Here is a 24,951-nt window from a genome sequence, read left to right as displayed (position 1 = left end):
GAAGTCCTTGCTGTGTGAAGGAAAATCAGGAAATGCAAACTAATCATGCAAGCAAACACCATTAAATGTGGATGTTTTCAAAAAAAGGCAAGGATACAAGGTATATTTTAATGGCAAAAATGTCAGTTTGTCAGATCTTCATGTAGTGACAAGGGCACGGGATTAGTGAAATGGTCCTTACAAACAGCAGGGGATCGCAGAGACATAATTTTCAACTGAGTTCAGGAAAATGAAAGTAGTGAAACTTGGTGCATTTTGGAGAGGACTTTTCCGTATACATGCATCTCCATTATTTTTCCCTTCTCCATTCTCCTTCCCTCACCCATGCTGATGCCAACACTGAGTCCTCTTCCTTCAAAGCACTCAGGCTGGATTCTGCAAATGCAATGTTGGTGGAGTTAAGCTAGAAATATGCAGTTTGCTCTGTAGTCAACCAATTGTCATGTGCAACCCTTTCCTACTTTCCCTTCACTTCTGTATCTGCCCACTTGTGTCATCAACATCCTTTCTTTGCTGTGAGCTGCTTGGTCAGAATTTGGCACATCTATTGGCCATTTTCAAGAAGAAGCAAACTTCTGAACTTGGGAATCACACAGATAAGCATCTCAGAAAGTGTTTTGTAATTGCTTTGTAGAAAACTAACTTTTTGAATCTGCACTCATTATCTTATCAGGTGGGAACAAAAGATTAAAACAATTCTATCAAACTTCATCTCTAGGGCAAGACCTAGTCAGGAAGCACAATTATTCCCTGGCAGAAATTGTAATAATTTTTTTTTCAATCCCAGGTGGAAATAAAGCTGACGTTTCAAAATATTGTGCATACAAGATATTCAAAATATTTTTATCCAAAATACTACAGTAACCTAACTGAAACAGTTAATAATTTCCTGTTTTAAATGTTACCTCTAGAGAAATATGGAACATGAGCAGAGAAAACATTCACTATGTGTATGGTACAAAAACATGTATTTCAAAAATGTACAAATGAAAATTAAAGAAAGTATAGAAAGTTTGAACAAAGTACTATCTTGCCAGTTTCATTTTTTCTGAAACTTTTCTGGTCAAGAAAATAATTGAAATTGTCAGTTTGCTGTCAAATATATCAGTTTGGTTTAGATATCTTTTTGCAGTAGAACATTGTTCCAGACATTTCTGAGCATTACGATTGCCTACTCTTTTATCCTATAAAAATATATCTTTTAGCTGCCCCCATCTCCTTTATCACTGTCTTACATGGCTCACCATTTTTTTCTTCTCTTTATCAGTGACTCTTCTAGAAAATTACTTAAAGTCATATTATGTCTAGCTATTTTTAATAGGGATAATAGAGAATGATGGCCAATAACTCTGTGCCACTGGCACAATGGCTCTTTGTATCAAAAAGATGTAAAGCCCACTGTGACAGGAGTTGGAAATTTTTCAAGAGCCAGCTCAGATCTGGGAAAACCAGCACAAGGAAGTACAAGGAACATGAGAACCTCCCAACCTTCCTTATGAAATAGAAGGCACAACCTAATTTTCTTCTTATATAAAGAAAGTGGGATGTACATTTAAAACACAAACCAAAGCAATGTTCTATTAACATGAAAAATCTTCACTGTACACACAACTGTCCTCAAGAAGCAGCATAAATAATTGGCCATCTGTGACAAATGGAAGGATTCAGGTACTACCATAAGATGCCTGCATGAAAGGATAGTAATTGATGAGAACTGCATATTTGTTCTACAGAAGACAGCTTACTTGTATTTCTTCTGATTTCACATTTTCTCCAGCGACTCTAGCTGTTCCATTGAACTTGCTATGGGAAATTTTTTCTTTCTGCAGTGGGTGAATTTGGCCTCTATTGTATTCCAAAGGGTGAGTCAGCTCCTGGCTCCTGACAGTCTTGAGCTGGTCTATTTGTGTTCTGTTCAGAAGGTAAACAAAGAGTATGAAGTTGGCATAAAGACCATAACAAAGGACTGTCTTTAGATGTGCCTTCTTTGGGCATGATTTTTGGAGGGCTTGGGCATGTCCCATATATGCTGATACTGCTGGGAGTGGCAACAAGTTATCAGCACTTGTCAGAATTGAGGTCCTTCATCACTAGGAACACTCATGCATGCCTTCAGCTGCAAAAGTTATTCTATTGAGCAGATGGAACAATTCTAATTGAAATTTTCTGACAACGTGATGACCATGAACTTAGAGGCTTTTAAATACATTTTCTGGTCAGAGAGAGAGCTAAATTAGGGCAGACCTGCAGAAGGCACAGCTTGTTCCCTGGCATTGCCCCTATCAAGCACTTCGTCATGCAAGGTTGGGGGCTGAGCTGTATTTCCAGCAGCCCAGTAATTCCTACAAATGAGAACAGCCATGGACCTGAATGAAAGGGGTAAAGTACTTTACTTTCCACAGGTAAATATACTCCAAGACTTAAATGTCGGAACTCGGCACCCAGAAGAGATTTTCCCTTTGAACTCAATGTCTCAAGGCATGAGTGGTCTGGAATTGCACTTAAAAAGTCAGCAAGAGGGGAAGAGTATAAATCTTTACATATCCTCAAACGGAGTATATTTGTATGACTATGATCCAGCTGCTTAGTTCATTTCTAATATGATATTAAATTATTTGTTAGCTTCCTGCTTCAACTCACTTCATGACCTACAGATACCATCTGGCCATCACTATTACCCAAAAAGCAACAAGAGCTACAGGAGGCAGCCGTGACCTCACGTTTTCCTCTCAGTAATGGAGTTTAGCACGTCAGCAGCAAAATATGAAAGTTCTCAAAGATACTAAGAGATAAACGAACTCCCAATATCCTGCTGCTCTTTACAATTCATTACCTAATTTTTATTTTTTGGTTCATTTATATCCAAATAAGGCTATCTAATATTCTGGTTAAAGGCATGCTAAAAAAGGTCTCATCAATAGTTAATAGAATTATTAGTTCTCCTCATGTTAATACAGTTAAATTAGCAAATATAGCCCCTGCGTGATTATGTCCGCTGCTCCATATCCAGACTAGTTGCCCTGAAATACAATATACTAGAACAAAGGCAAGATGCAAGATCTATATTTAACATTTTCCACTGAAAACTGAACAGTACTGTCTTATGTTTCTTGCACCCTGTAAAATAAAATCCAGGTAGCTATTCCTTCCAGCAGCTCAGCTGATATCAACCTCTTCAGAATTGCACAAGAGTTACATCTGTACAAGTAAACTAATCAGAGCTGGAGCATGAACCCAAGCGTGCAATTACCCAGAGTGCCATATTGCTAGCATGACCTCTGATCTTGGCGTCAGCCATCCAGCACTATACTACGCAATGCTGGACAAGGTTTGGAGGTTAGCGCAGGCCAGGGATCATGTCCAGCAGACAACTTGGATGCAGCCACCCTGGTCTGCAGGGTAAGACAGGTGTCGTGGTTTAGCCCCAGCCGGCAGCTAAGCACCACACAGCCACTTGCTCACTCCCCCCTGGTGGGATGGGGGAGAGAATCGGAAGAGCAAAAGTAAGAAAACTCGAGGGTTGAGGTAAAAACAGTTTAATAGGTAAAGCAAAAGCCACGCACGCGCACGCAAGCGAAGCAAAGCAAGGAATTCATTCACTACTTCCCATGGGCAGGCAGGTGTTCAGCCATCCCCAGGAAAGCAGGGCTCCATCGCGCGTAATGGTTACTTGGGAAGACAAACGCCATCACTCCAAATGTCTCCCCTTCCTTCTTCTTCCCCAGCTTTATATACTGAGCATGACGTCATGTGGTATGGAATAGCCCTTTGGTCAGTTTGGATCAACTATCCTGGCTGTGTCCCCTCCCAGCTTCTTCTGCACGAGGCAGAGCATGGGAAGTTGAAAAGTCCTTGACTAGTGCAGCAGCAACTAAAACATCTCTGTATTATCAACACTGTTTTCAGCACAAATCCAAAACATAGCCCCATACCAGCCACTATAAAGAAAATTAACTCTATCTCAGCTGAAACCAGGACAACAGTTTAGTCATGTGGAGGTGTTATGCTGTGCCTCTTTGCCTCAAGGCTAGAAAACAGACCCTGGCCTGAAGAAATATAATAACCAAGGATGCTGGGAGCACACACAATACTTCTTTGGAGCCTCAGACAATCAGTTCATACCCTAGCTATAAGTTGAAAACAGGAGCTAGGTGCACATCACAGATATACAATATAGAAAGAAAAGGTAAGTACTTTGTGCTAACTCAAATTCTTGCATGAGTCCCAGCCATACCTCTGCATGAGGCACATCACAGCAGGCTGACTGTGAAGCAAAAACATACATGAAGCAAAGGTCTGTTTCCAAGAAAAAGTCTTTTAGCAAAATGCAGATGGGAAAAACACCCAAACCTGCTGGCTACTGCTGTTGGTCCAGAAAGAGTGCAGGTTCAATACTACAAGGAAGTTATGTATTAAAATTGGCAAACAAGTTGTCCTTGTTGAAGGAACAAGGAAATGACCATCATCGAATCCTCTGACTGATGTCAAGAGTAACTACCTCAGTGCTGCAGGGGTGGAGCCACAGGCTGCTGCCTTGAGCATTCTCCAGGCTCTGTTAGGCATCAGATACCCACAACACGCTACATCCCAACTGTTTTCACCCTCTTGCCTATATTATTTGTGCCTGCAAAGGTCTAAAACCAAAACACTTGGAAACTAAAGAATAGATCGACTGGGCAGGTCCAGGCATGTTGTGCTGCTCTCAAAAGGATTTTCATTGCTTCCAGCGAGCACAAGTTGTCAACATGGCACAAATGAAATGCTATCAATGTCGGGGCCATCTTGTGTTCCTAGTAGGCTTACTGGCTTAAAAATACGAAGCAGATTCTCAGACTGTATAAAACAGAACAAGGCCAATGTAGTCAAGGAGGAGAAGCTGCCTTTCGCAATTAGTTTTAGCTCATAAATTACAAAAAGTGAGTGTAAAGATGTACACATTGTACTAGGCAGGTATTTTGGATAAACATCTGTGTGAGAATGCTAGGGGCTGCTATGGCTAATGCCATGAATAAATCCACCAAAAGCTCTTTTAAAAACATGCACTATTATGAAAAAATCAAAGCCATGTCATCTGTGAGGCAGCACTGCCAGCAGGCAGAGAGTGCAGTGCTGGCAGAGAGTGCACTGCAGTAATTCTGCACCAGCGCACCCCTACACAGCCAAAATCTACACCAGTAAAAGTAAAAGCAGCGCCTAGTTTCCTTAGTAGTTTCATGAACTGCCAAATCCCACAAATATTCACATCTGGAACACCTATGACGGTCAGCTGGCGATCATCTTCCAATATGTTTGCAAGATCACAAACAAGAAGGATCTTTAATGAAAACATTTATTTTTAAGACATTGAAAGTACTTTGCTAAAAGACAGCTATAGGAGGAAATCATACAAACTGATAAATGTAATTCAGAAATATCCTTTGGCACTACTGCCATGGTCTTTGAAATCAAAAGGAATGAACAAGCAGATGTGAAAAATAATTTCTTAGTTTGCATTATATATTAAAAATCCGAAACAATAAATTATGCTTATTTGGCACTAGTTAAGAACTAGGCTTGAAATGTAAAAAGGAAAAGAACCTCTCCTGTGTTTACCGTAGATGGTACCTAGTAATTTGTAAACAGATTTCATCACATTGAAAAGTATATATTTGATTTGATTGTAAGCATGGTAAATGTTCATTGGAGGCATTTGCATAACCTGTAATTAGTTACAGTTGTGATGGCACTTCCATTCCAAACCCCATAGTTTCAAAACTTATTTCTTGCAGGGATTTTGTGGCAAGGAATTATTTCATTTCTATGAAGATGTAAAACAAAAGAAAACCAAAACAATTTTCAGTATTTAATAATTACAAATTACAGAAGCAGCTCTCTTGAATTTTCAGATTCTTCATCTATATGGTAGCAAACTCATCCTCAGTCTAGTCTAAAGATAGGTATTTCTGAAATGAAAATGCTGTTGTCTGACATATGCTATACACTTTTTCTTAACTTTGGAAATATGGGCTACCCTGATGTGAATGTGAAATGAGAAGTTTATCCTTTACTCTATCAGAAGCCTGATCCCATAAAATAAATTATCCTGAGTCCTTATTGATTTCAGTGTAATCTGAAGAAGTTCAGCAACTTATAAAAAGCATTTGGCATTACTCAGCTTTAGGACCCGAACTGCACCAGTGTTGTCAGAGTTGGCCCCCTTCAGTTAGGCACTTTACTTCTTATCTAGACAGCTAAATAAGTGTTTCAGTTCTGAAAAAACACAGACGCAGTTGAAAAGAGGCTAGCTAATAAGTATGAATTTAGCAGCCTGGTTTTAAGGATCCTAAGGGAAATATTGGCCTTACCGTACACACGAATCAATTCCTGGTGTATAGAGATTTACCTGCGAAAATGCATTGCTTTCTCTCGTTCTTCTTTCACCCTAGTCAGTGAGGGGGTTCCTCCGTGATGCACACCAGTCTCTAATCCTCTGGTAAGGATGTTCTGGGTTTCTTCTATAAAGACATCTATGTTAGTACACAGGACTTTGTGAATATTTATGAACCCTCTCTATGTATTTAAAACCACAGACTGCATAAGTGCAGTAAGCTTTATTGCTTAATCTATCAAACAGAATTAACGTATCTTTGCCTAATTATGCAAGTATTCTGTTCCCAGCATAGTTCTTAGTAGTGCAGTCCAAGCCCTACAAATCACGATAAGTGAAACAGATTTGGGGATATATCAGTGTCAGTAGCTGAATTACTTTTCAGGAATGTGAATGCCACATGATAGTTCAACCTTATTTTAAATGTAACTTTCAAAGAGGCCACAGGAACCCTTTTTTAACAGCAGCCTGACATGGAGTAGAGTGTGCTTAGCAAGTTGTGACAGAGCAATGGAGAGCCAGCAGAAGTTAATATTTCTGCCCTGGCGATTACTGCAGGTAGGACAACAGATTTTGGCTGATCCTACACAAAGAGACAGCCAATGGGTTTGGGATGAGGAGTCAGTGTGGGGGAAGTCCCTCAGTGGAAACTAAGAGAGAAGAAAAGTTGAGAGCCAGTTTAATAAAAAGGACTAAATCCTGCTCAAGCAGGAAACCATTTCATTGCCAGAAGTAAGATCACTGGACCAAAAGGCTAGAAAGGTTGGTTGATCAAAGAACTGGGACCACATTCAGGACAAACTGAATGAAGATGTTCTTAGGAAATCATCATTTTCCACTGATGTGAGGCTCTCTGTGTCTTAGGAACAAAACATGCAAATTTGAGGAATTATTTTGCTCACCTTCTTTAAAGTCACATTATCTCTGAGGAGGGTAAATAGAAAATGTGAACATCTCATTGTCAAGGGGTCAGTGGGAGGAATATACCTAAGCTACAGGGAACTCTAGCACTGACTCCAGGGACTCACTGAACCTCTCACCCGTCTCATGGGATCAAAAGTCTGCACCTGAAAGTGCACCCCAAGCGACAGACTTAGGAAAAATGGCTAGTGACAATGGAGAGCTAAGCATAACAAGGGGCTTGCAGATATTATCTCTCCCCTCTTCTCTTTTTGTTCCAGTTTAGGACTGAGAAATACTAACAGAGGTGGGCATATACCTAGGGAGCAGACACAAAATGAGTCATAAATCCAAGAGAAATTTTTTTCCCCTATGGAAAATAAATGTAAATCAAAACTTGGGTAGCTCTTACCTAGTGTGTCTGTAAACAGTTTTTTCTGTGGTTCCTCCACTGCAGGGGTTTCTTTAATCTTGAAAGCAAGAATCTCACCAGCCACCATTGAGGATGGCAGATCTAGGCTTTTAACATCCCTGGCCCTATTCTCATTCTTTGATTCAGGCTCATGCTCTCTCCTTTTCGATCTTGTGAGATGTAATAGGGACTGCTGAAGAGAAGAGTGAGCCTTTCTCCCTTCCAGCCTGACAGCCCCAGTACTAGAATCGCTGCTGCTTGTGCTGCAGGAGAGACCTTGTTGTCTTGAGATCTCTTGAATGTCTTGTTTCCTTGGCGGTGATCTGCTGTACTTTTTAACAGACATTTTTTCAGTTCCACTGGGCTCATCACTAGCATAATCACCGTCAGAGAGATCCAAACGTCTGTCAGTATGATGTATTCCCTGAGGCCCATGCTGGGAGGGATACTGAGCATGGTGAGATTTGGGGTCATCATCACTGTTGGAGGATAAGCAGCTTGACTCACAGGACAAAGATGCAACATGCCACATCGAGGCAGCTGTCCCCTTCCTTTGCCACTCCTGCTGCAAGGCTGAGGATGAGCTTCCTTTCTCCACAGTCTCAGGTGAGCTACGTGTAATTTTTACTATCTTATCATTGACCATCTTAAACCCAATATGGATTTGTCTTTTGCTTTCTGAGCTCTGGCTCCCCAAAACAAGTTCCTGTGGGCATACCTGAACCCACTTCTGGCCCTGTGTGAATGCAGGGCCTGCACTCCACTCTGCCTCCTTGATGCAATCTGTTCCTAAATCCTGAAGTGGAGAATGCTTTTGCAGGACTTCCAAGGGAGTTTTTGCTCCCTCTGTGAGATGAGCCTTCAGAGGCTGATCCACCCTACCTAGGTCCTTTTGCAGGGTACCCTCCACAGGTATTCCATCAGTTCTGCCTGCTTGCCCTAGAGAATCCATATGATGAGTTTTCCTTTCCTCACCTACTTGCAGGTTCATTTCTGTTACTGTTTCAGGACATGGTTGCAGGATTTCAGGCCACCTTCTCTGTGGTGAGTCAATAGGATTTTTCTTTGCGTCTTCATCTTTCCCAATCACTTCTTTTTCTTCTGCACTTTGCTCAACTACTTTTGCTTCACAGTCAGTCTGAGCCTTTATCTCCCATTCGGCTAAAGCACAGTCTGCTTTTTTTTCATGTGTACCCATCTGCATGGATCTACTGACCTGCAGATTTAACTGAGAGCATTCCCCTTGCTGCAGTATGCCTGCATCCACTTGGCCAGGCTGGGAGAAATGACCCCAGCAGTCCAAACCAGCTCTTCTGGAATGCTTGCTGTCTTCTTTTAAAGACTTCTGTTTATTTTTTTTGAGCCTTGCCATACCTTCTTTTCGTTTCATAAAAGCCTTCTGAGGTGTTACTTTTGCCTTGCTCTGAAAAAAACACCAGAAATCCTGACAATCACTGTCTGAGAATCATTCTCCAGGAAGGAAGATATTTATGATAACTGAAAATGCTGAGACACCAGAAGTCTTAAAGACACTGGCCATGGATAACTGAGTGCATAAGTAACAGCCCCGAGACTACAGGGGAGGTACGAGAACTTTTAGAAGCAGTCGCTGTGTGACACCTCCATTAATTCATTAGTAGAGTCAGATGGTTAAGATGGTGCTAAGTGTTTATATGATAGAAGATGAGACGAGTTCTGTCTTTATTTGTTTTTAAAGGAAGTTTGAGTGTTTTTTACAATGTGGAACAGAAATATACAAATGTATCAGTTTGAGATGTTATTTTGCCAGGGAGACATAGAGAAAATTCCTGAGTGATAAAATGTGCATCTTCCAAGTCAACAAGCCTAACAAAATGCTGAGTCTGACACCTAGAGGTGTCAGACATAAACTCATCTCAAACTGCACATAAGGCAAAAAGCAGAACAGTATTACTGTACTTGGCCCTTGCACAAAAACTGTATTTGGAAATGCCCTCATTCTCGCATTAGTGGCACATGAGAGACTGCATGGACTGTTTATTATGAAATAAACTAACAGAATCAACCTTGAGGTCTAATTTAGCTAAGTATGTTGAGACTCGGGCACAAACTATGACCCAGAAAGTATGTGGAAAGAGAAGAATCCAGTGGGAAACATTGGGGAATATGACTGTGGCTGAGTAATAGTTTTTTTACTTTGGGGAAAAATCTTCCAATATCACATGAAAGAACAGTGGAAAAATGTGCTGCCATGCAATGAGCCAAAACGGAGCCCACACAATACCCACGTCCATGAGAACTTGTCAAAAACAAAGTGAATGCACCAATAGCACAGTACCTGCTGCTCCTTCTGCTGTTTTGCTATGAGAAGATTGTCTACTTTAAGTTGTTCTTCAACAAATTCTTCAGAAGGCTTCTGTCTAATACCAATTGCTGGTATGATTGGCCTAGGCAAGGAACAGGAAGGCATTTATTTGTAAGGTTGTCCAACTAATTTTCTTTCGATAATTCTCATGGAACTGATGTTGAGTTTAGAACTGAAATGTTCTCTCCAATTTTTTTAAAATGTGAAGCATGTTAGTAAAAAGCCCATTATTATATGACACTTAAGTCTCACTTTAAAACATCCTGTCTAGACTAAACATTACTTATGCTTTTAGCAAGTAACATTTTTTGGCTGGTATCAGTCTGTCCTGAAAAATAGAAAATAGTCAAAAGGAAAAGTATTTCAGGCATTTTCTCCAGACTAGAGCTGGTTACAGTCACAAAGAACTCACTATCTCTCTGACAGAGTGGTTTGAATTAGTTGGTGAAGAGTGATAAAGGAGAAAAATAATGTCTATTATTTTTATTTATTAATATTATTTTATATTATTTTATATTTATATAATTTTATATTTATAATTATATATTTATATATTTTTATATTATTTATATTATTATTTTATTTATTAACATTTATTTAAATGTCTAATAATGTTGTGGAGGGACAAATTGAATGCTGACTCAAAATGAAGCATAATACAGCATACATGAACATATCTTATTTCATTGGAAATGTGCTTAGAGCCTTAATTTAGGCACTTACTAATAATTTCTACTGAATATTAAAAAAGCCTGGGTTTAGTAGAGGTACTGGATATGCAGCACGTTACTGTTCTTTCTATACCCCACCTCCACCTAACACTACTATACCACGGACAATCTTTTCGTTTGACAGTCTGGCTCTGTCTGTTAGCATGCAGCATGGCCTAATAGGATTAGATCTGTAGAGCAAAACTGTTGTTGTTGAGGAGTCAATGTTAGACAATACGCATTTCAGGGAAGTTTGCTTCAAACCAACTATAGCCTAGTCCCATAGCAAAAATGTCACAAAGAGCTGTAGTACATTCTGTGCTTTAGTTTCATCCAGCTCATGCTAAGACCACAATGTGAACCAAAGCACAGCAAGTGGGGAGTGACTGGGAGACGGACTTCAGAAGCGCACTCCTGATCCAAAAAGGCATATGTAGACAGGCCCACTTGCCCAGAGGTGCTTATGGTCCTGTCACCTCTTCCCAGTCTTCTGCTCTGGAGGTCCCTGTCTTCCTCTCTGCCCAACTCCCACATGGTTAACGCACTAAAACACACTCATGACAATTACTTTCAGTCTGTACTTGCCTAGAAGTTTGCTGCTTCTCTTTTATACTTGATGGAAGGCTCAGTGTGCCAAAAAGCTGCTGCATCTACCTGTATCAGCTGAGGAAAGGTAACAACTCTACTAGCATTTCTTCCATCACTAATTCCAACTTAACCGTTCTTGCCTAGCCATGAGCACCCCCTCAGTGTGCTGGCAGAACTTGTTTTGCACTGCAGTGATGAACCAGATCAGAGAACTGATCCAAGTTAAAAGTTACATTGCTCCTCTCTCCAGATAATTTTAACAAGGATTACTTTGCTGGCCTGTTCACTATATAGGCACATAAAAATTGGCGCAGCTGAAGAGGCAGAGGAAGGACAAGAATGAATGAGCTACTCAGACTGATGCTGCTATCACAAACTGATGGCCACTGCAGAAGAAATGATGGCATAACAAAAGATGTTATCTCTCCCTGCCAATTTTTGCCCTACTTCTATGCTTTGAAGATCATAGTTGCAAAACCAGTTCATTTAAATTCGCTAAACCAGCATCCTATTGTATAGAAGTAGATCAACTGCCAGTCCCTAGACCTGTCCAATCTCTGCCCATGCATGCCTGCCACTCTCAAGCAAAGGAAAGAGCCTTTGTGTTGCAAATATAACACATACAGTATGTTTACAATCAAGGAAAACATGCTTTTGTAGCTTGACTGACTGATTAAGATAATTTCTCACCTGTCTTCTATGTTTCCAGTCTTCATCTTCCCCTCTATATCAAAGAGAGATGGAGGAATCTCCTCCTTTACTTGTTCTCTTTGTTCTTCTTTGACAGCAGAAAAAGTTTCAGGGAAACTTCTTTCTTTTAATTGACTGTTATCTAAGCAGCAGGAAAAAGGTCAATGAAAACAAAGCCTTTATAGAATGAATAAATGAAAAATGAACATCATAAAATAAATTAGAAATGTTTATATTGTCAACATATGCAAGATTTTGATTTTTGAAAACACTTCATAGAATACATTTGAATCAAGTAGGTGGAAGGATGCAACGCATGAAAAAAAGAGGCTCCTGATCCTCAAGTCTAGTTGCCAGAAATAAGGAAAGGGCAAATGGTATAATTTGTACTCCTTGCCTCTAGAGATTTGTAATGCTTCGTTAATGTGTTCACTGCAGAACATTGCAGTGGAGGCACTTTGCTAGACAGTACTGAACTACTCATGTGTCTGTAATTATGTGACCTGCAAGCCAGTTCATTAAATAGCTTAACAAGCAGTATTTGAACACATGAGACTTTCTAACTGGGCATTTTCTATTCTATTTCACAAAAGTGCAAATTTGTACATCTTCCTATTGAAGCTTACTGGCTGTGGTCACTACAACAGGAAGGCTTCCACTTCAATTAATCTTTTTTCTAAGTGTCAGCTAATGGAGACTTGCTCTTTTAGTTCAAGTTAGGCCTGTCAACTGGAGCAAAAAGCCTTTACTGGCTCATTCCTACTACACACTGTTGCTGTAGCCAGGAACTACATAGCTCACTTTGTCACATTAATGCTGTCACATTAATGCTGTCACATTAATCCAGAGCTACTGAAGTCCTTTGCAACATACTGAAAGGACTTTCTGGTCCAACAACAGGAATACAAAAGCTTTACATCCTTCCCTCAGCCTTTCCCAGCTACACACCAAAAAATCTCCAGTCCAACAGCAGACAAGCAGTGCTGTTTCTGCAACCTTCTCACCTGCCTTGCACCAGAATATGTCTGAGGAACCAGAAGTGACACAGCAGGTTGGCAGCTGCAAGGGATGCAGAACCCATGTGTCCCTTCTCAGTCTCATGTGTGGGGCTATGCTGTCTCCAGAATGCTCGAATAGGAGAGATGCCCCAGCACTGTAATTTTCAACTAGTGCTTCCCAGTGCAAGGCAAGAACAATGTGTCCAAGCAGCTGTGTAATTCACCTTTGTTTTCTTTTCTGTTCTCTTCTTGAGCATCTTGTCTGGAAAGTTTTTTTGTGGGGCTCCCAGTACACTGAAGCAATGGCTCGGTGCTTATGCCTTTAAATAAGAATGTGAAGTGTTATACAAGCTGTTGGTACACTCATGTTTATGTTTCCAGGAGTAAAAACCCACACTCGTCACAACAGTCAGGAAGGTCTCAGTTCAGCCCAGTCCTCAAGCACACATTCGACTGAAGCATATTTCAAAGGCAACTGCACTGACCAGCTTCCAGTCAGGAGTGAACCTGATGTACTAAGGCCTCTGCACCTTCAAGTTTTGCACACATGAAGCAGGTCTAAGTCAGCACTGATGTCAAAAAAAGCAGTCATACCTCCCCCTGTCCTAATGTGTTCCTGCTCTCAAGTTCCTGCTGTCCTCATCCACCCCCTGCCATATGTGCTGGCAGAAGTATCTCTGAAGCTCTCTGATAAACTTCGCGGGGCAACTGACCCAGGTTCAGGTTAACCCAGCAAGAAAATAACAGTGCCAGGCACAAGAAGGAGACAAGACTCTTTCAGTGAGAGTCCTGGTCCTGAGCTAGCTTGAAGAATATGAAGTTAAAGTTTCAATTATACTATGGGACTGTCTCACAACGTCACAGTCAGGTCTTGCTATAAAAGTCCAAAGGAATCCAGGATGCAGGTCTGATTTACATCCTCTTCCCCTTTAAGCGGTTGAATTCCCATTTCCTTTTGTTCCTCTTCCCCCCATTTTGAAATGAACTTTTGATTTCTTGCAAATCGCTCTTTCTTCTTTCTCATCCTTTGATATCTTCCCACAAAAGACAAGGCTGGCAAAGTGTAGCAAAGAGAAGACGTCAAGTAGCAGCTTACATTTTTTTTCCTCCAAACGATGCGACTCCATATCTATTTGAGAAACACCAAGATTTCTGACGAAGAGGGCCTTCTTAGCTAAACAAACACATTCTCTTGCCCTTGGAAGCTATATCCACTTCCTACTTTTTATGCTTCTCCCCCTAAATATAACATACTCCCTACTTCATATAACTTAGCTTTTCCTATTTAATGACTTTCTGTTCCATTTGTATCTACAAGGCCCAATTTTTCTGTCAGTATGAGAGGCAGGGTGACTGTGATGCAAAAAGTAAAAAAAAAAAAATCAAGTTTAAAATACTTTAAAAGCTTTTATAACTAAGCCACCATAAAAAACCACTACCTTCCCCTGACCTGCAATAAAATCAGTAACAACCAGTAGCAAGGGCAAAAATTCACAGGATCTGCACAATAGCCTTAGCTTCAGATTTCCAGCACTTTTTACCCACCTGAATCTGAAAGCTGCACGTGCTCTCCTGACATTTCTGAACTGCTCTCGTTTGGCATGAACTGCGGGGATCTGCTTTGCCAAGCAGAGCACATTGCCAAGGGAGAGGTCTGTAAGCACCCCGGGCTCTGAACTTGGGAAGAATTTTCTGATGGGAACTGGACAGGAATGAAAGTAGCCGGAAGGCATGGAAGGGGTGGCATCGTGGCTGCTAGGTGGGAAGGTATCCCAGGAGAAGCTGAAAAGCCTAAAGATAATTACCAGAGAAGAAAAGTTAGAGAAGCTTAAGACAAATATTTTGCACCAAACTAGAAATCTCTTGCTAAACTGGTATTGCACAAAAACAATGTTGCTTTCATGCTCCCTGGTGGTTTGCATGTTCAGAGTGAAATTATCAAATTCTGCTTTTGTTATTTTATTTAAATTGTAAAATGTGCTTGCTGCAACCATCAGTCATAACCAAAATTATCGTATGCTACAGGGATGCTGAATTAAAGAGAATTTACGAAATACTCCTGAGCACATAAAACACACATTTCCCCTAGGACTTCTTAAGACCTTTAGCAGGTAAAAGTTAAGTATTGCTAAGTATCTCTGAGGCACTCCTCAATGCAAAAGAGGGGAAGGTTTTCCTTTTAGCTCTGGATGCCTGGTTATACATTTTGTTAGAAGACTTCCAAGTGGAAAAGACATAAGCAGTTCTGCATAGGCACCAGAGGCCAGGCTCACTACTTTCAGGAAAGAAACACCTTTATAAGGTTACAAAATTAGGCTCACTTCTTATTTTCTTTCTCCACACCATGATTGCTTTCTGTACTGTGACCTGACTTCAACAAGAATAAAGAGTGCCTGTGACTAAAATTGCCTCACCCACCACTTAAGGCATTTTTTGGAAGAAGGCTGATCTGTGGATTCAAATCCTGTCTGGCACAGATGCAAAAAAAAGCCCAACTCGCTACTTCTGGACAGATGCTCTAACCATGGAGCTAGCAGGTGGGCAGAGCCACTTCTGTCTGTGTTACCATGAGACATTAAAATGACAACCTGTAGTTCAATAAGGTTTTGATTTTACTTTTGGTCACTGTATTATTTCTTTAAATTCATAGCAATATTAAAGCAACTACCTTTATCACAATAAGATAAATCATAGCTCTAATAGTTCATCATATTTTACCTCTTTAAAGCTTAATGGGACCAGATTATGCAATGTCTTTTGCTACCCTCAACCTACACTGCTTCCACTAACAAATGAGAACTTTCAGTGCAGATTTTGGTCAGCTTTTCATTCAAGTAACCATTTTGTCTGTGGCTTTATGCATTAGCTAAATGTATCTGGATATGTAAATACACCCAAACAGCATCCTATAAATATATTTATTTCTGCATGAGCTTGGTCTTGGGTTCATGATACAAACTGTACTTGCTTTCGTCAGAAATGCATCAAGTGATTTACAGCACTGGGGCAGGGGGAAGAAAAGTTTGTATAATGAAGCGTAGCAGGTCCCAAGGCACTTTCTTTCTCACACTGTTCAGTCCTTCCTGAGAACATGAAGAAAGTGGTGCAGCCTAACCGTGCTGCTCACAGTGAACCAGTGGAAGTAACAACAAGCATCTTGCTAATTGCAGCACTAGGGCAGGGATTAATGAGCAACATAATTGCTCTGTGGATGTTCTGCTTTGATTAGAAAACTTGGAAGCTGCAGACTGTGTACTTGTTCAACCTGGGCATCGCAGACAGCTTGCTGAGCATTTGCCTGCCATTTCAACCAGACTCTTCTCTGAGGCAAAAAGCACAGGATCATGAAGATTTCATTTACTCAGCCATAGTCTTCATTCTGTCTCTTTCTCAAGCTGTCTCCCTAGTATACAGCAGTGGCTCTTGACAGCTATTTTGCAGTGGCATAGCTCCATCAGGAAAATCGGTACAATGACAGCCAGGCCTGCCAGTATCGCTGCTGGTGTGGCTTGGCTTCTGGCTGTGGGGTCGATGGTTGAGATCCTGCTTACCCCCCCAGCCAAAAAAACTGATTATCACACAGCATCAAGTTTGAAAATGAGACCTTCAAACAGATGTGACACAATGTTCTTTCTCAAGTTTCTTTTTGCTCTCAGTCTCATATTGCTTTGCACTGCTGGCATCATTGGGAAGTTCAGAAAGGTCCCCACAACACAAACAGACAACCTAAGCTGCAGAAAGCCAGGCTTTTGATGGTCACTGTGGGGGTGGTGTTTGGCCCTTGCTTCCTAGCTGGTGCATACACCCCAGTGTACACCTACTGCTTGTGTATGTACTCCGCAGCTCTGACAGCCATACAGCTTTTCAAGTTGCTGTTAACACGTTTGATGTCAGTATCTGCTGCACCCCAACAGTGCGATGGATCTGCTTGTCCGCTGGTTGTCCAGCCCAACTTTTTGTCATTCCTACAGAAGGTTCTCTGACCCCATGCAGCTGAGAGGGAATGAAGCAAAGCCCCAGAGTTCAGATATTCTTAAAAGACACTGACACTTGAAGCCAGCAGAGACCATTTGGTATATTTCTACAGATCTAATTATGCATGCATATACACAGGTTTAAAAGACTGGGGTTTTTTATTTTCTTCCATTTTTGTTACACTGGGAGCAGAGGGACGTTAAAAGCCTGCAAGCGTTTTTCTGGCCAATGTTGTTTAATTCCACTTTTCTAAACCCTTTTATTCTGTTGGCTAATAACTGCTATTATATAAATTAGCAAGATAGATGAAACTTGCTAGAATTTCAATTTCTTTTATGGCAACAATAATGTAAGGTCATGTTTCTCTAAAGCCAACTAACAAGTGCCAACTCCCACAGTTTCTGGGGCAGGGGGCGGGGGGAAGGCAAGAGACCATAAATTCTTGGTGGTTTTATTATTATCATTAACTCTGCCTAAAGTAATGCCTATTATTTTGAGTGTACCTTTGAAAGCAGATGTTCCTCATATGGCAACTGAAATAAACAGAATTTTGACTATAAATGATTCTGTCCAAACTGGTCAAAGTAGGTGTGCTATGAAGTATTTTTATACATGCATGGAGGGACAGCAAAAGACATGGCTTTAACTGAGGGGACTTCCTCACACTATGTATGGTTAGAACATGGGAAGAAAGTTTTGAAAAAAATGGAGCTTTTGAGCTCTAAAAAGCTATTTGTAAGACCCCATCAGGCTGAATCGAACTCTAGCGTGCAAGGTGCCATCACCTAGTTCTCATAAGTATCCTCTGAGATCTTAGCAGAATGAGATTCTTGCAGCTCCTCAACTGGGCAAAGAAGCTTGAAATTAGACTGAGAAAACTGATGCCAGATCAATGCGCAATGCAGGCAGGGGATGTCTTAGGCTCCTTAGGCCCCTACCACATGGGTTAGGTGAAGCCGCCCTCCCAGCAGGTTATTGGAGGAGCAGCAGCAATCCAAGGATCACCTGGCCTTCCTGTGCCCTTATGGATGCTCCCTGCCTGATGTTACGCACAAGCAGCCCTGCTAAAGCCAGGCTAATGCTGTCACAAGTCTACATGATTTCCCTAAATTCTTCTTCCACCATGCGGTCACACGCTGAGGAGAATGTGCTACTACCGTGGACAGGGTGGGAAGCAGTGGGGCTCCTCTTTTTCTACTTGCTGAGCAGATGGCGTTTTCTGGCAATGCCACTGGTAAAATGAAGCTGTTCAAGGAGTTCTATCATGCTGTGAGAAACAGGCTGTACTATTAAAGGAAAGAATCTATTAACAGAAGCACGGTGTGTTGATTTTTTTCCTCTTCTTTTTTCTATGTAAAAGCTGTAACTTTCATATATAGATACAGAAAAAAAGGATATTTCAGCTTTTCTGTAATGCTCACCACTATGCTATAATTTTCTGCAGTACCATTCAAATCTATACTTCAATAGAAGTCTGTACAGGAGGTCTGTTATTAAAAATAAAGGACTCCTCTTCATGGTTCTTCCAGAATTTTAATATACAAAAGTGGAAAGAAGTGTTTTCTGGGGTTTACAGCTTGTGTGTAATGTGTGTAAAGAAATGAATGTTTTAGCCCAGCTGCCAGAGGAAGAGCCCCCAGCCACTGAAAACAGCTATCAACCCTTCTCTTTCTTTAAGGAACTGATGCATTTCACTGCTGGAGTGCAACCATCAGCAGGTGAGGGTGCCACAGAGTCAGGAGGGATTCCCCGAGTACCTGGGTTGTAAAGTGCAATGATTTTCTGCTGTTCAGCCACCAGCCTTTGCAGCTGCTCCATCTGCTGCCTCATCACCTGGTCCTGCTGCCCTGCAGTCTGAAAATATCATGAAGATATAGTATCAAACTACATTTCTGGATGGTTTTTAATCAGAAAGAATCACCATATCTAGACTTTGGGGGTAGGTATTTCTTAAAGTGTGTATTACTTTTAATAAAGAATGTTGACATTTGTATTTAAAAATCTTTTGCCATTTTACAACTCAAAGGGTACACTGACTCTGTGCAGGCAGTATGTGCCTTGCCAGGTTTTGCTACTCAGCCTCACATCAGTCAGCATTTTCTTCTGGTCTATGTGCTGGGGTTTCCTTCCCACAGAAGCTAAAGCACAAAAGGGAGAGAAGCGTCCATCCGTGTTTCGCACCAAGAAGGGGTTAGAACAGCATCAGAGTAGACGATACTCTCAGGTCAGGCTTTACTGTAAAACTTCAAAATGTGCCAGGGTCCAACTTTTCATTGTTTCTTAAACTACCTGATAAATGGAAATTACCAGTATCATTGATGAAAAGCAGCTTTCAAAAGTCAATATCCACAGAGCTCAGATGCAATCAGGAGGAAATATGAGCACAATGTGAAATTAGGGACGAAAGGATAGAAGAATAAGTCCAGTCTTTGCCTCCACAGAATCTTCACTAACATGGAGAAGGGACTGACTCGGTCTCTGACTAAATTGCTGCCACTAGTTCCTCAGTCCTTCTGCAGGCCAGGCACCCCCCGTTTCCTCCCTGCAGGTACACACCTATCCAACTTGCCTTGGCCTTCTGAGTTTCCCAGTTTATCTTTATTTGACTCCTTCTCCCACTCATCTGTTTCTTCTGTCCTGTCCACTGGGAAGAACTGCCAGAGACCAGTGGTGCAAGATACAAGACACTTTTTTATCTTTATTTATTTATTATGAAGTACCAGATCTGTTCCAGAACTAAAACTTACAGCATAAAGACACCCTCAATGTTGTTGCTGTGCCTGGAGCTTCCCAGCAGTCTGCCTGGATGCATCATTTTCACTCTACTGCCCCTCCATCCGGTATCACTCGAGAAGCACCATGTAACAAAGCAAACCTGAAGTTCACTTTTTCTTTACCAGAATCTTTGAGAACATTTCAAGTAATTAACATAGTCAAGTGCTAGAAGCCAACAAAAAATGCCCAAGACCCAGTATCAGGTTTTATGACCAGCTGTTGACAGCTTAGGATACCACAGGGTACATTCTGGTCATTAAACTTAATGATCTGGTTTATGTCATCCAAGAAAAGAAGCAGCAGACTCCTGGGACTCACAAGAAGTTATCTTCAGCTGCAGCCTTACCTACATTAATACTTTCCCAACAACCAAGGAATACCAAGTTTCCTGTCCCTGTACGTAAAGTACCAAAATCTTCATTAGACTGAGAGCTGAAGGTGGCGAGGGCTCCTGACTGGCTCTTAAGTTTCCCCTTGAGAAGGGCAGTACAGCACTGGATCCCAGGGCAGGCTCAACACCCCTCTTAGGAGTCCTCAGCAACAGGAAATTTAGATGGTCAAGGAGCCACTACACTGGCACAGCCCAGCTGCAAATCTCCTGACATACAACTGAAGAACAACAGTTTTCCCAGCTCTTGTCTATTGTGTACAGGTGGTACCAACAGTGTCAAGAAAAGAAGCCCTGAGGTGAGGTGGGCTCAGGGCAACAGGCAGATGATGCAGCCTTGTTAGCACAGGTACTTCTGATTTTGACATCATCAAAAAATGTTGAAGTGATGATAGACTTCCAATGGAGAAAGTTGAGAACTGCCAGCATAGACACATCCTAAATAATAAATTCAACTGTATTGGAAACATAAGGGTTTCTTTAAAATATGCAACTAAGGCACTGTATTGTTCACTATCTTATGAAAGCACATAGAGCACTCAGTGGAAAAGATACTGTGGAGTTACTCCTGTCCATCACTTTGTCAAAACTAAGAAGAAGAGGAAAAAGTCAGAAACGGAAAAAAGATAAAAAAGGAGATGGAGCATGAGAAGAGGACTGATAGAAAGACATTTGGAAATAAGAACATGAACATGCTCCACAACCATTACACACATGAGAACGTGGAGCCAGAACATGCAATCATTTTCGCCAGAGGGAGGGAGATAGTGATAACTATCGAACAAAAGGAACAAGAGAAAAATTGATTAAATGTCTCTTGGGAAAAGCACTTTATTGCATGGATGGATTAGAGCAACAGCATCAGACACAGGGTTATGATGCACTTCCCAGCGTATGCCAGTAAAGCTTCCTACCTATAGGCAGACACAAAAGTTACTGGCCCTTTCTTCCTGAAGAGGCTGTGCAACTATCAGAAATATACAATATGCAGTTATAAATTCAGTGATTATTTAAAGCAAACTAACCTGTTCCATGTTTTCGTAGGTGGGAGCTGAGGCAGGGAGCAGAGGAGGAGCGAACGTTTCCACGGTGTCACTTGTGTCATTAATTCCAGCCTGGGTTACACTGGAAGCCAACTTTTGAGGAAAAAGGTCAGAGCTGGACAAATAATACAATTGCCTTGCATGCTGAAAAGCTTGGTTGTGGCCCAAGTTATCTGTTGAGACATTACTGTTGCCCATCATACCGCTGGCTTCTGAACCGTATAAATGTGGACACTGCTTGCTGGAGGACTTGCTTATACTGTCAACCCAACCCGGAGATAAAGAAGGCATGACCTTCTCAATTATTGTATTGGAAGATGGTAACATGCTTGCCAGATCACTGGCAGTCTGCTGTGACATATGGTCTTCCTCCTTAAAAGCATCTGCTTCCATGCCCTGCTTTCCGAAATCCATGTTAGGGATGTGCAATAAAACCCACCATGAACAAATGTGTCATACTGACATAGTAGATCCTGTGGTTTGTCTTTTTTTTTTTTTTCATCCAAGAGATTTTTTTTTCAGCCCAGGCTGAATGTAGAGTATCTTCTGACTTCAGAAACTGTAAAACATACATACATATTTATATATTTTTATATATATATAAGTATATATTAATATACACATATATATAAAAAATACTGTTAGGATACATGCAATACAAAAACCCTATAAAATCACAATATTTCTGCCAGCTAAAATAGCTTAGATGTACTGCCTGCTCTCTCACTATTAAAAGTCTCAGACAAGTGTCTAAAGTCTCAGACAAACAGAGACAGATGTAAGACTCTATTACAATAAAAACCAAAACTCATTCACCACTAGAAGCATTTGCCAAAGTGTCCTGACCTTGTCTTTTGGCTAAATCTTCAGCCTTCAAATTCAGAGAAAGTTCTTAATGTCCAAAGATGACTGCAGAAAGCAGGGAATGGAGATATCAGGAGGAAACAAGAGAAAACAAATGGCATGTAAAAAAAAAAAAAAAGAAACCAAACAAAAACATCACTAGAAAACTACCTGATGTTTAAGTAGCTCAGAAGACTGTTTATTTCAAAAAGATAGAATAACACTGCTACAGCTTGCACCTGTTTTCCCTGCGACCGGTATGGCTGAGACAGCTGTGCAACACAAACATTCTGCTTCCCCTCTTTAGGCGCTTGGCTCCAGCCCTTCCGAGGCAGGGGCCACGCGTTTGCTACTGTCGTGCTTTAGCCCCAGTTGGCAACCAAGCACCACAGAGCCACTCACTCAGCCTCCCCCCCGCCACGGTGGGATGGGGGAGAGAATCGGAAGAGCAAAAGTAAGAAAACTTGTGGGTTGAGATAAGAACAGTTTAATAATTGAAATAAAAGAAAATAATAATAATAAATTGTAATGAAAAGGAAAACAACAAGAGAGAGAGAAACAAAACGCAAGAAAAAAAAGCAAGTGATGCAACCGCTCACCACCCGCTGACCGATGCCAGTCCTTCCCCAAGCAGCGACCGCTGCCCCCCGGCCAACTCCCCCAGTTTCTATACTGAGCTTGGCACCACATGGTATGGAATAGCCCTTTGGCCAGTTGGGGTCAGCTGTCCTGGCTGTGCCCCCTCCCAGCTTCTTGTGCACCTGGCAGAGCATGGGAAGCTGAAAAGTCCTTGACCAATGTAAACACCACTTAGCAACAACTAAAACATCAGCATGTTATCAACATTATTCTCATCCTAAATCCAAAACACAGCACTATACCACCTACTAGAAAGGAAATTAACTCTACCCCAGCTGAAAACAGGACAGCTACTTACCTTAAAAAATTGGGGGGAGGGGCCGGAGGCTATATTTCAGGAGCTGAAGCTAGTGAGCTCCCCCATCTTGTCTGCTACGGGAGGATTCAAAGGTAGTTTATTTGCACTCTTTGAGAAATGTGGAGTCTCCAAGAACTTCATTCGCTCACAAGAAAATGATTTAATGCCTTCTTCCTACTTTAATGTAAGTGGTTTGTGTAAGATGTTTACACACCCTACCAGGTTCGATACCTGCTTTGACAGATCCATCATGTGTAGCTAGGAAACATTATGTTGTTTATGTTGTTTGCAGGCTTAAACTCCCTTTAGAGTAATCTACAGTTCCACTGGAAACATTTTGGAAATCTACAGATCTAAAACAACAGAAGTCCAGGCTGTCTGGGCAGATGATTGTACGCTAAAATAAGAACCCTACAGAATGGATCTTCAATAGGAGTGAAAAAAAACCAAAGCAGGTGTAGTGAAGACAGAGGACTGGACAGGGACAGATCAGAAATGATGGGCTAAGAGATCACATTTAAAGAAAAGAGTAGAGCCCATGACCCTATATTGCAATTCCCTCCAAAGCCTAAGAGAGAACACCAAATTCCTGAGTCCCCCCGTTCCTCTGCTGTCAACAGCAGTATTGGTTGTATCTTGGTATTGCATAACATACGATAATTTGCTTCTCCTACAGATTCCCACTTCAGTTTGAACTCATGTGGAGCTAAAAGTTTCAACCTGCCAGTGATTTTTCTGAGTATACCGCGATATGCAAGTTTGTTGGGAGGGGGTTGACTTTTTATTTAAACCTAGGAAACAACACATACCCACAAAAATCACTTAGCTATTCATAGGGTACAAAGTTCAAATGCTGAGCAGTTATCAGCTGCCAGCATGAAGGTTACCCTCAGTAGTAAGGGGCAATACAAAGGCTGTTGGTGGCCTGTCCCACTGACATCACATTTTGCACCAGGTGCATGGAGACTCCATGTCCTGGTCATGCTTTCTCCAAAATACAAATGAAGGAAATATAATCTGAAGACTAAGAATGGTGAGATCTGGAAACAGGCAACATTTGCCAAGAGTCTCCCCAAACACATACTTCCTTCAGGCACCACACCCCCTGCACAGCAGGTAAGGAATTACACAGAACTGGATTTTGTGAGGAAACCTCCCTGACATCATCAGCAAGGAAGAGATATTCCAACCTTGACACTGATAAGGAGGTCTCTGAGTGACTAACTTGAGAGTGTCAGCTTTTATTCCATTAAAAATAAAAAGAAATTCCAATAACTGTCCATCATAGTTGATCTTCTTCATCAATTTAATACATTGTAATCTCAAAGGCGCGGGGGTGTATTCTTAATGTATGAGGTTTCATAGGTAAGAAATAATTTGTTTATAAAAGTTAACACTGCCTACGCTGGTAGCTGACTTTGGTTTGCATAAGAAACTGAACACTAAAACTTGCTCTATCATGAACCTTTTCAATGTTTGCTTTCTCATTGTTGTGGATTGCCAGGGAATTAGTGAGTAAACAGAAGCTCTCACCCACAGCCCTGATCCCAGCAGTTCTTCCTGGACTGCGCCACTCAATCGAAGCCACGCGAAGCCTCCCCCTCTCCGGGCGACAAAGGAGTTCCTCAGTAAATATGGCCAAAGCAGTCAAAACTACTCCCTGTGAGGCAGAAAGACCTTCGCACAGAGCTCCTTGGCAGCCGGCAGGAGCAAACAGGGAAGCGCGGTACAGGCTGACGGTTGTCTTGTGAGGAGTTTGTGGGGATTCTCTGTTTGACCAGATTTTTTTAATTTAAAAAATATTATAAAGACTAACGTGTTTTATCTCAGGTAGTCTCCTAATAAATATTAGACAAAATAAAAAAGTAAAATACTTTGCACTTTTACAGAGCCTTCCACCCATGTAATTTTAAAGCACTGCTTGCATAAAGTCAGTATGCCTATGCATACGTGACCTGATCTTTAACACTGCTAAATCCTC

At 41.3% G+C, this 24,951-nt stretch overlaps 1 protein-coding gene across 1 annotated transcript in view; it reads right to left on the bottom strand.

Moving 5' to 3' along the window:
• LOC142407551 (uncharacterized) overlaps positions 1 to 21,604 on the bottom strand; it is a 38,593-nt gene extending 16,989 nt beyond the window's left edge. The window contains 9 exon segments of the mRNA XM_075497173.1: positions 1,746 to 1,911; positions 6,383 to 6,506; positions 7,680 to 9,102; positions 9,997 to 10,105; positions 12,012 to 12,153; positions 13,234 to 13,329; positions 14,555 to 14,800; positions 18,742 to 18,910; positions 21,173 to 21,604. Of these exon segments, the coding sequence (XP_075353288.1) occupies positions 1,746 to 1,911; positions 6,383 to 6,506; positions 7,680 to 9,102; positions 9,997 to 10,105; positions 12,012 to 12,153; positions 13,234 to 13,329; positions 14,555 to 14,800; positions 18,742 to 18,910; positions 21,173 to 21,604 (2,907 nt within the window).
• Between the last annotated feature and the right edge of the window lie 3,347 nt (positions 21,605 to 24,951).

The sequence above is a fragment of the Mycteria americana genome, chromosome 3 (genome assembly GCF_035582795.1).
Source record: "Mycteria americana isolate JAX WOST 10 ecotype Jacksonville Zoo and Gardens chromosome 3, USCA_MyAme_1.0, whole genome shotgun sequence".
Classification (NCBI taxonomy): domain Eukaryota; kingdom Metazoa; phylum Chordata; class Aves; order Ciconiiformes; family Ciconiidae; genus Mycteria; species Mycteria americana.
This window is presented reverse-complemented; position numbering and strand designations above follow the sequence as displayed.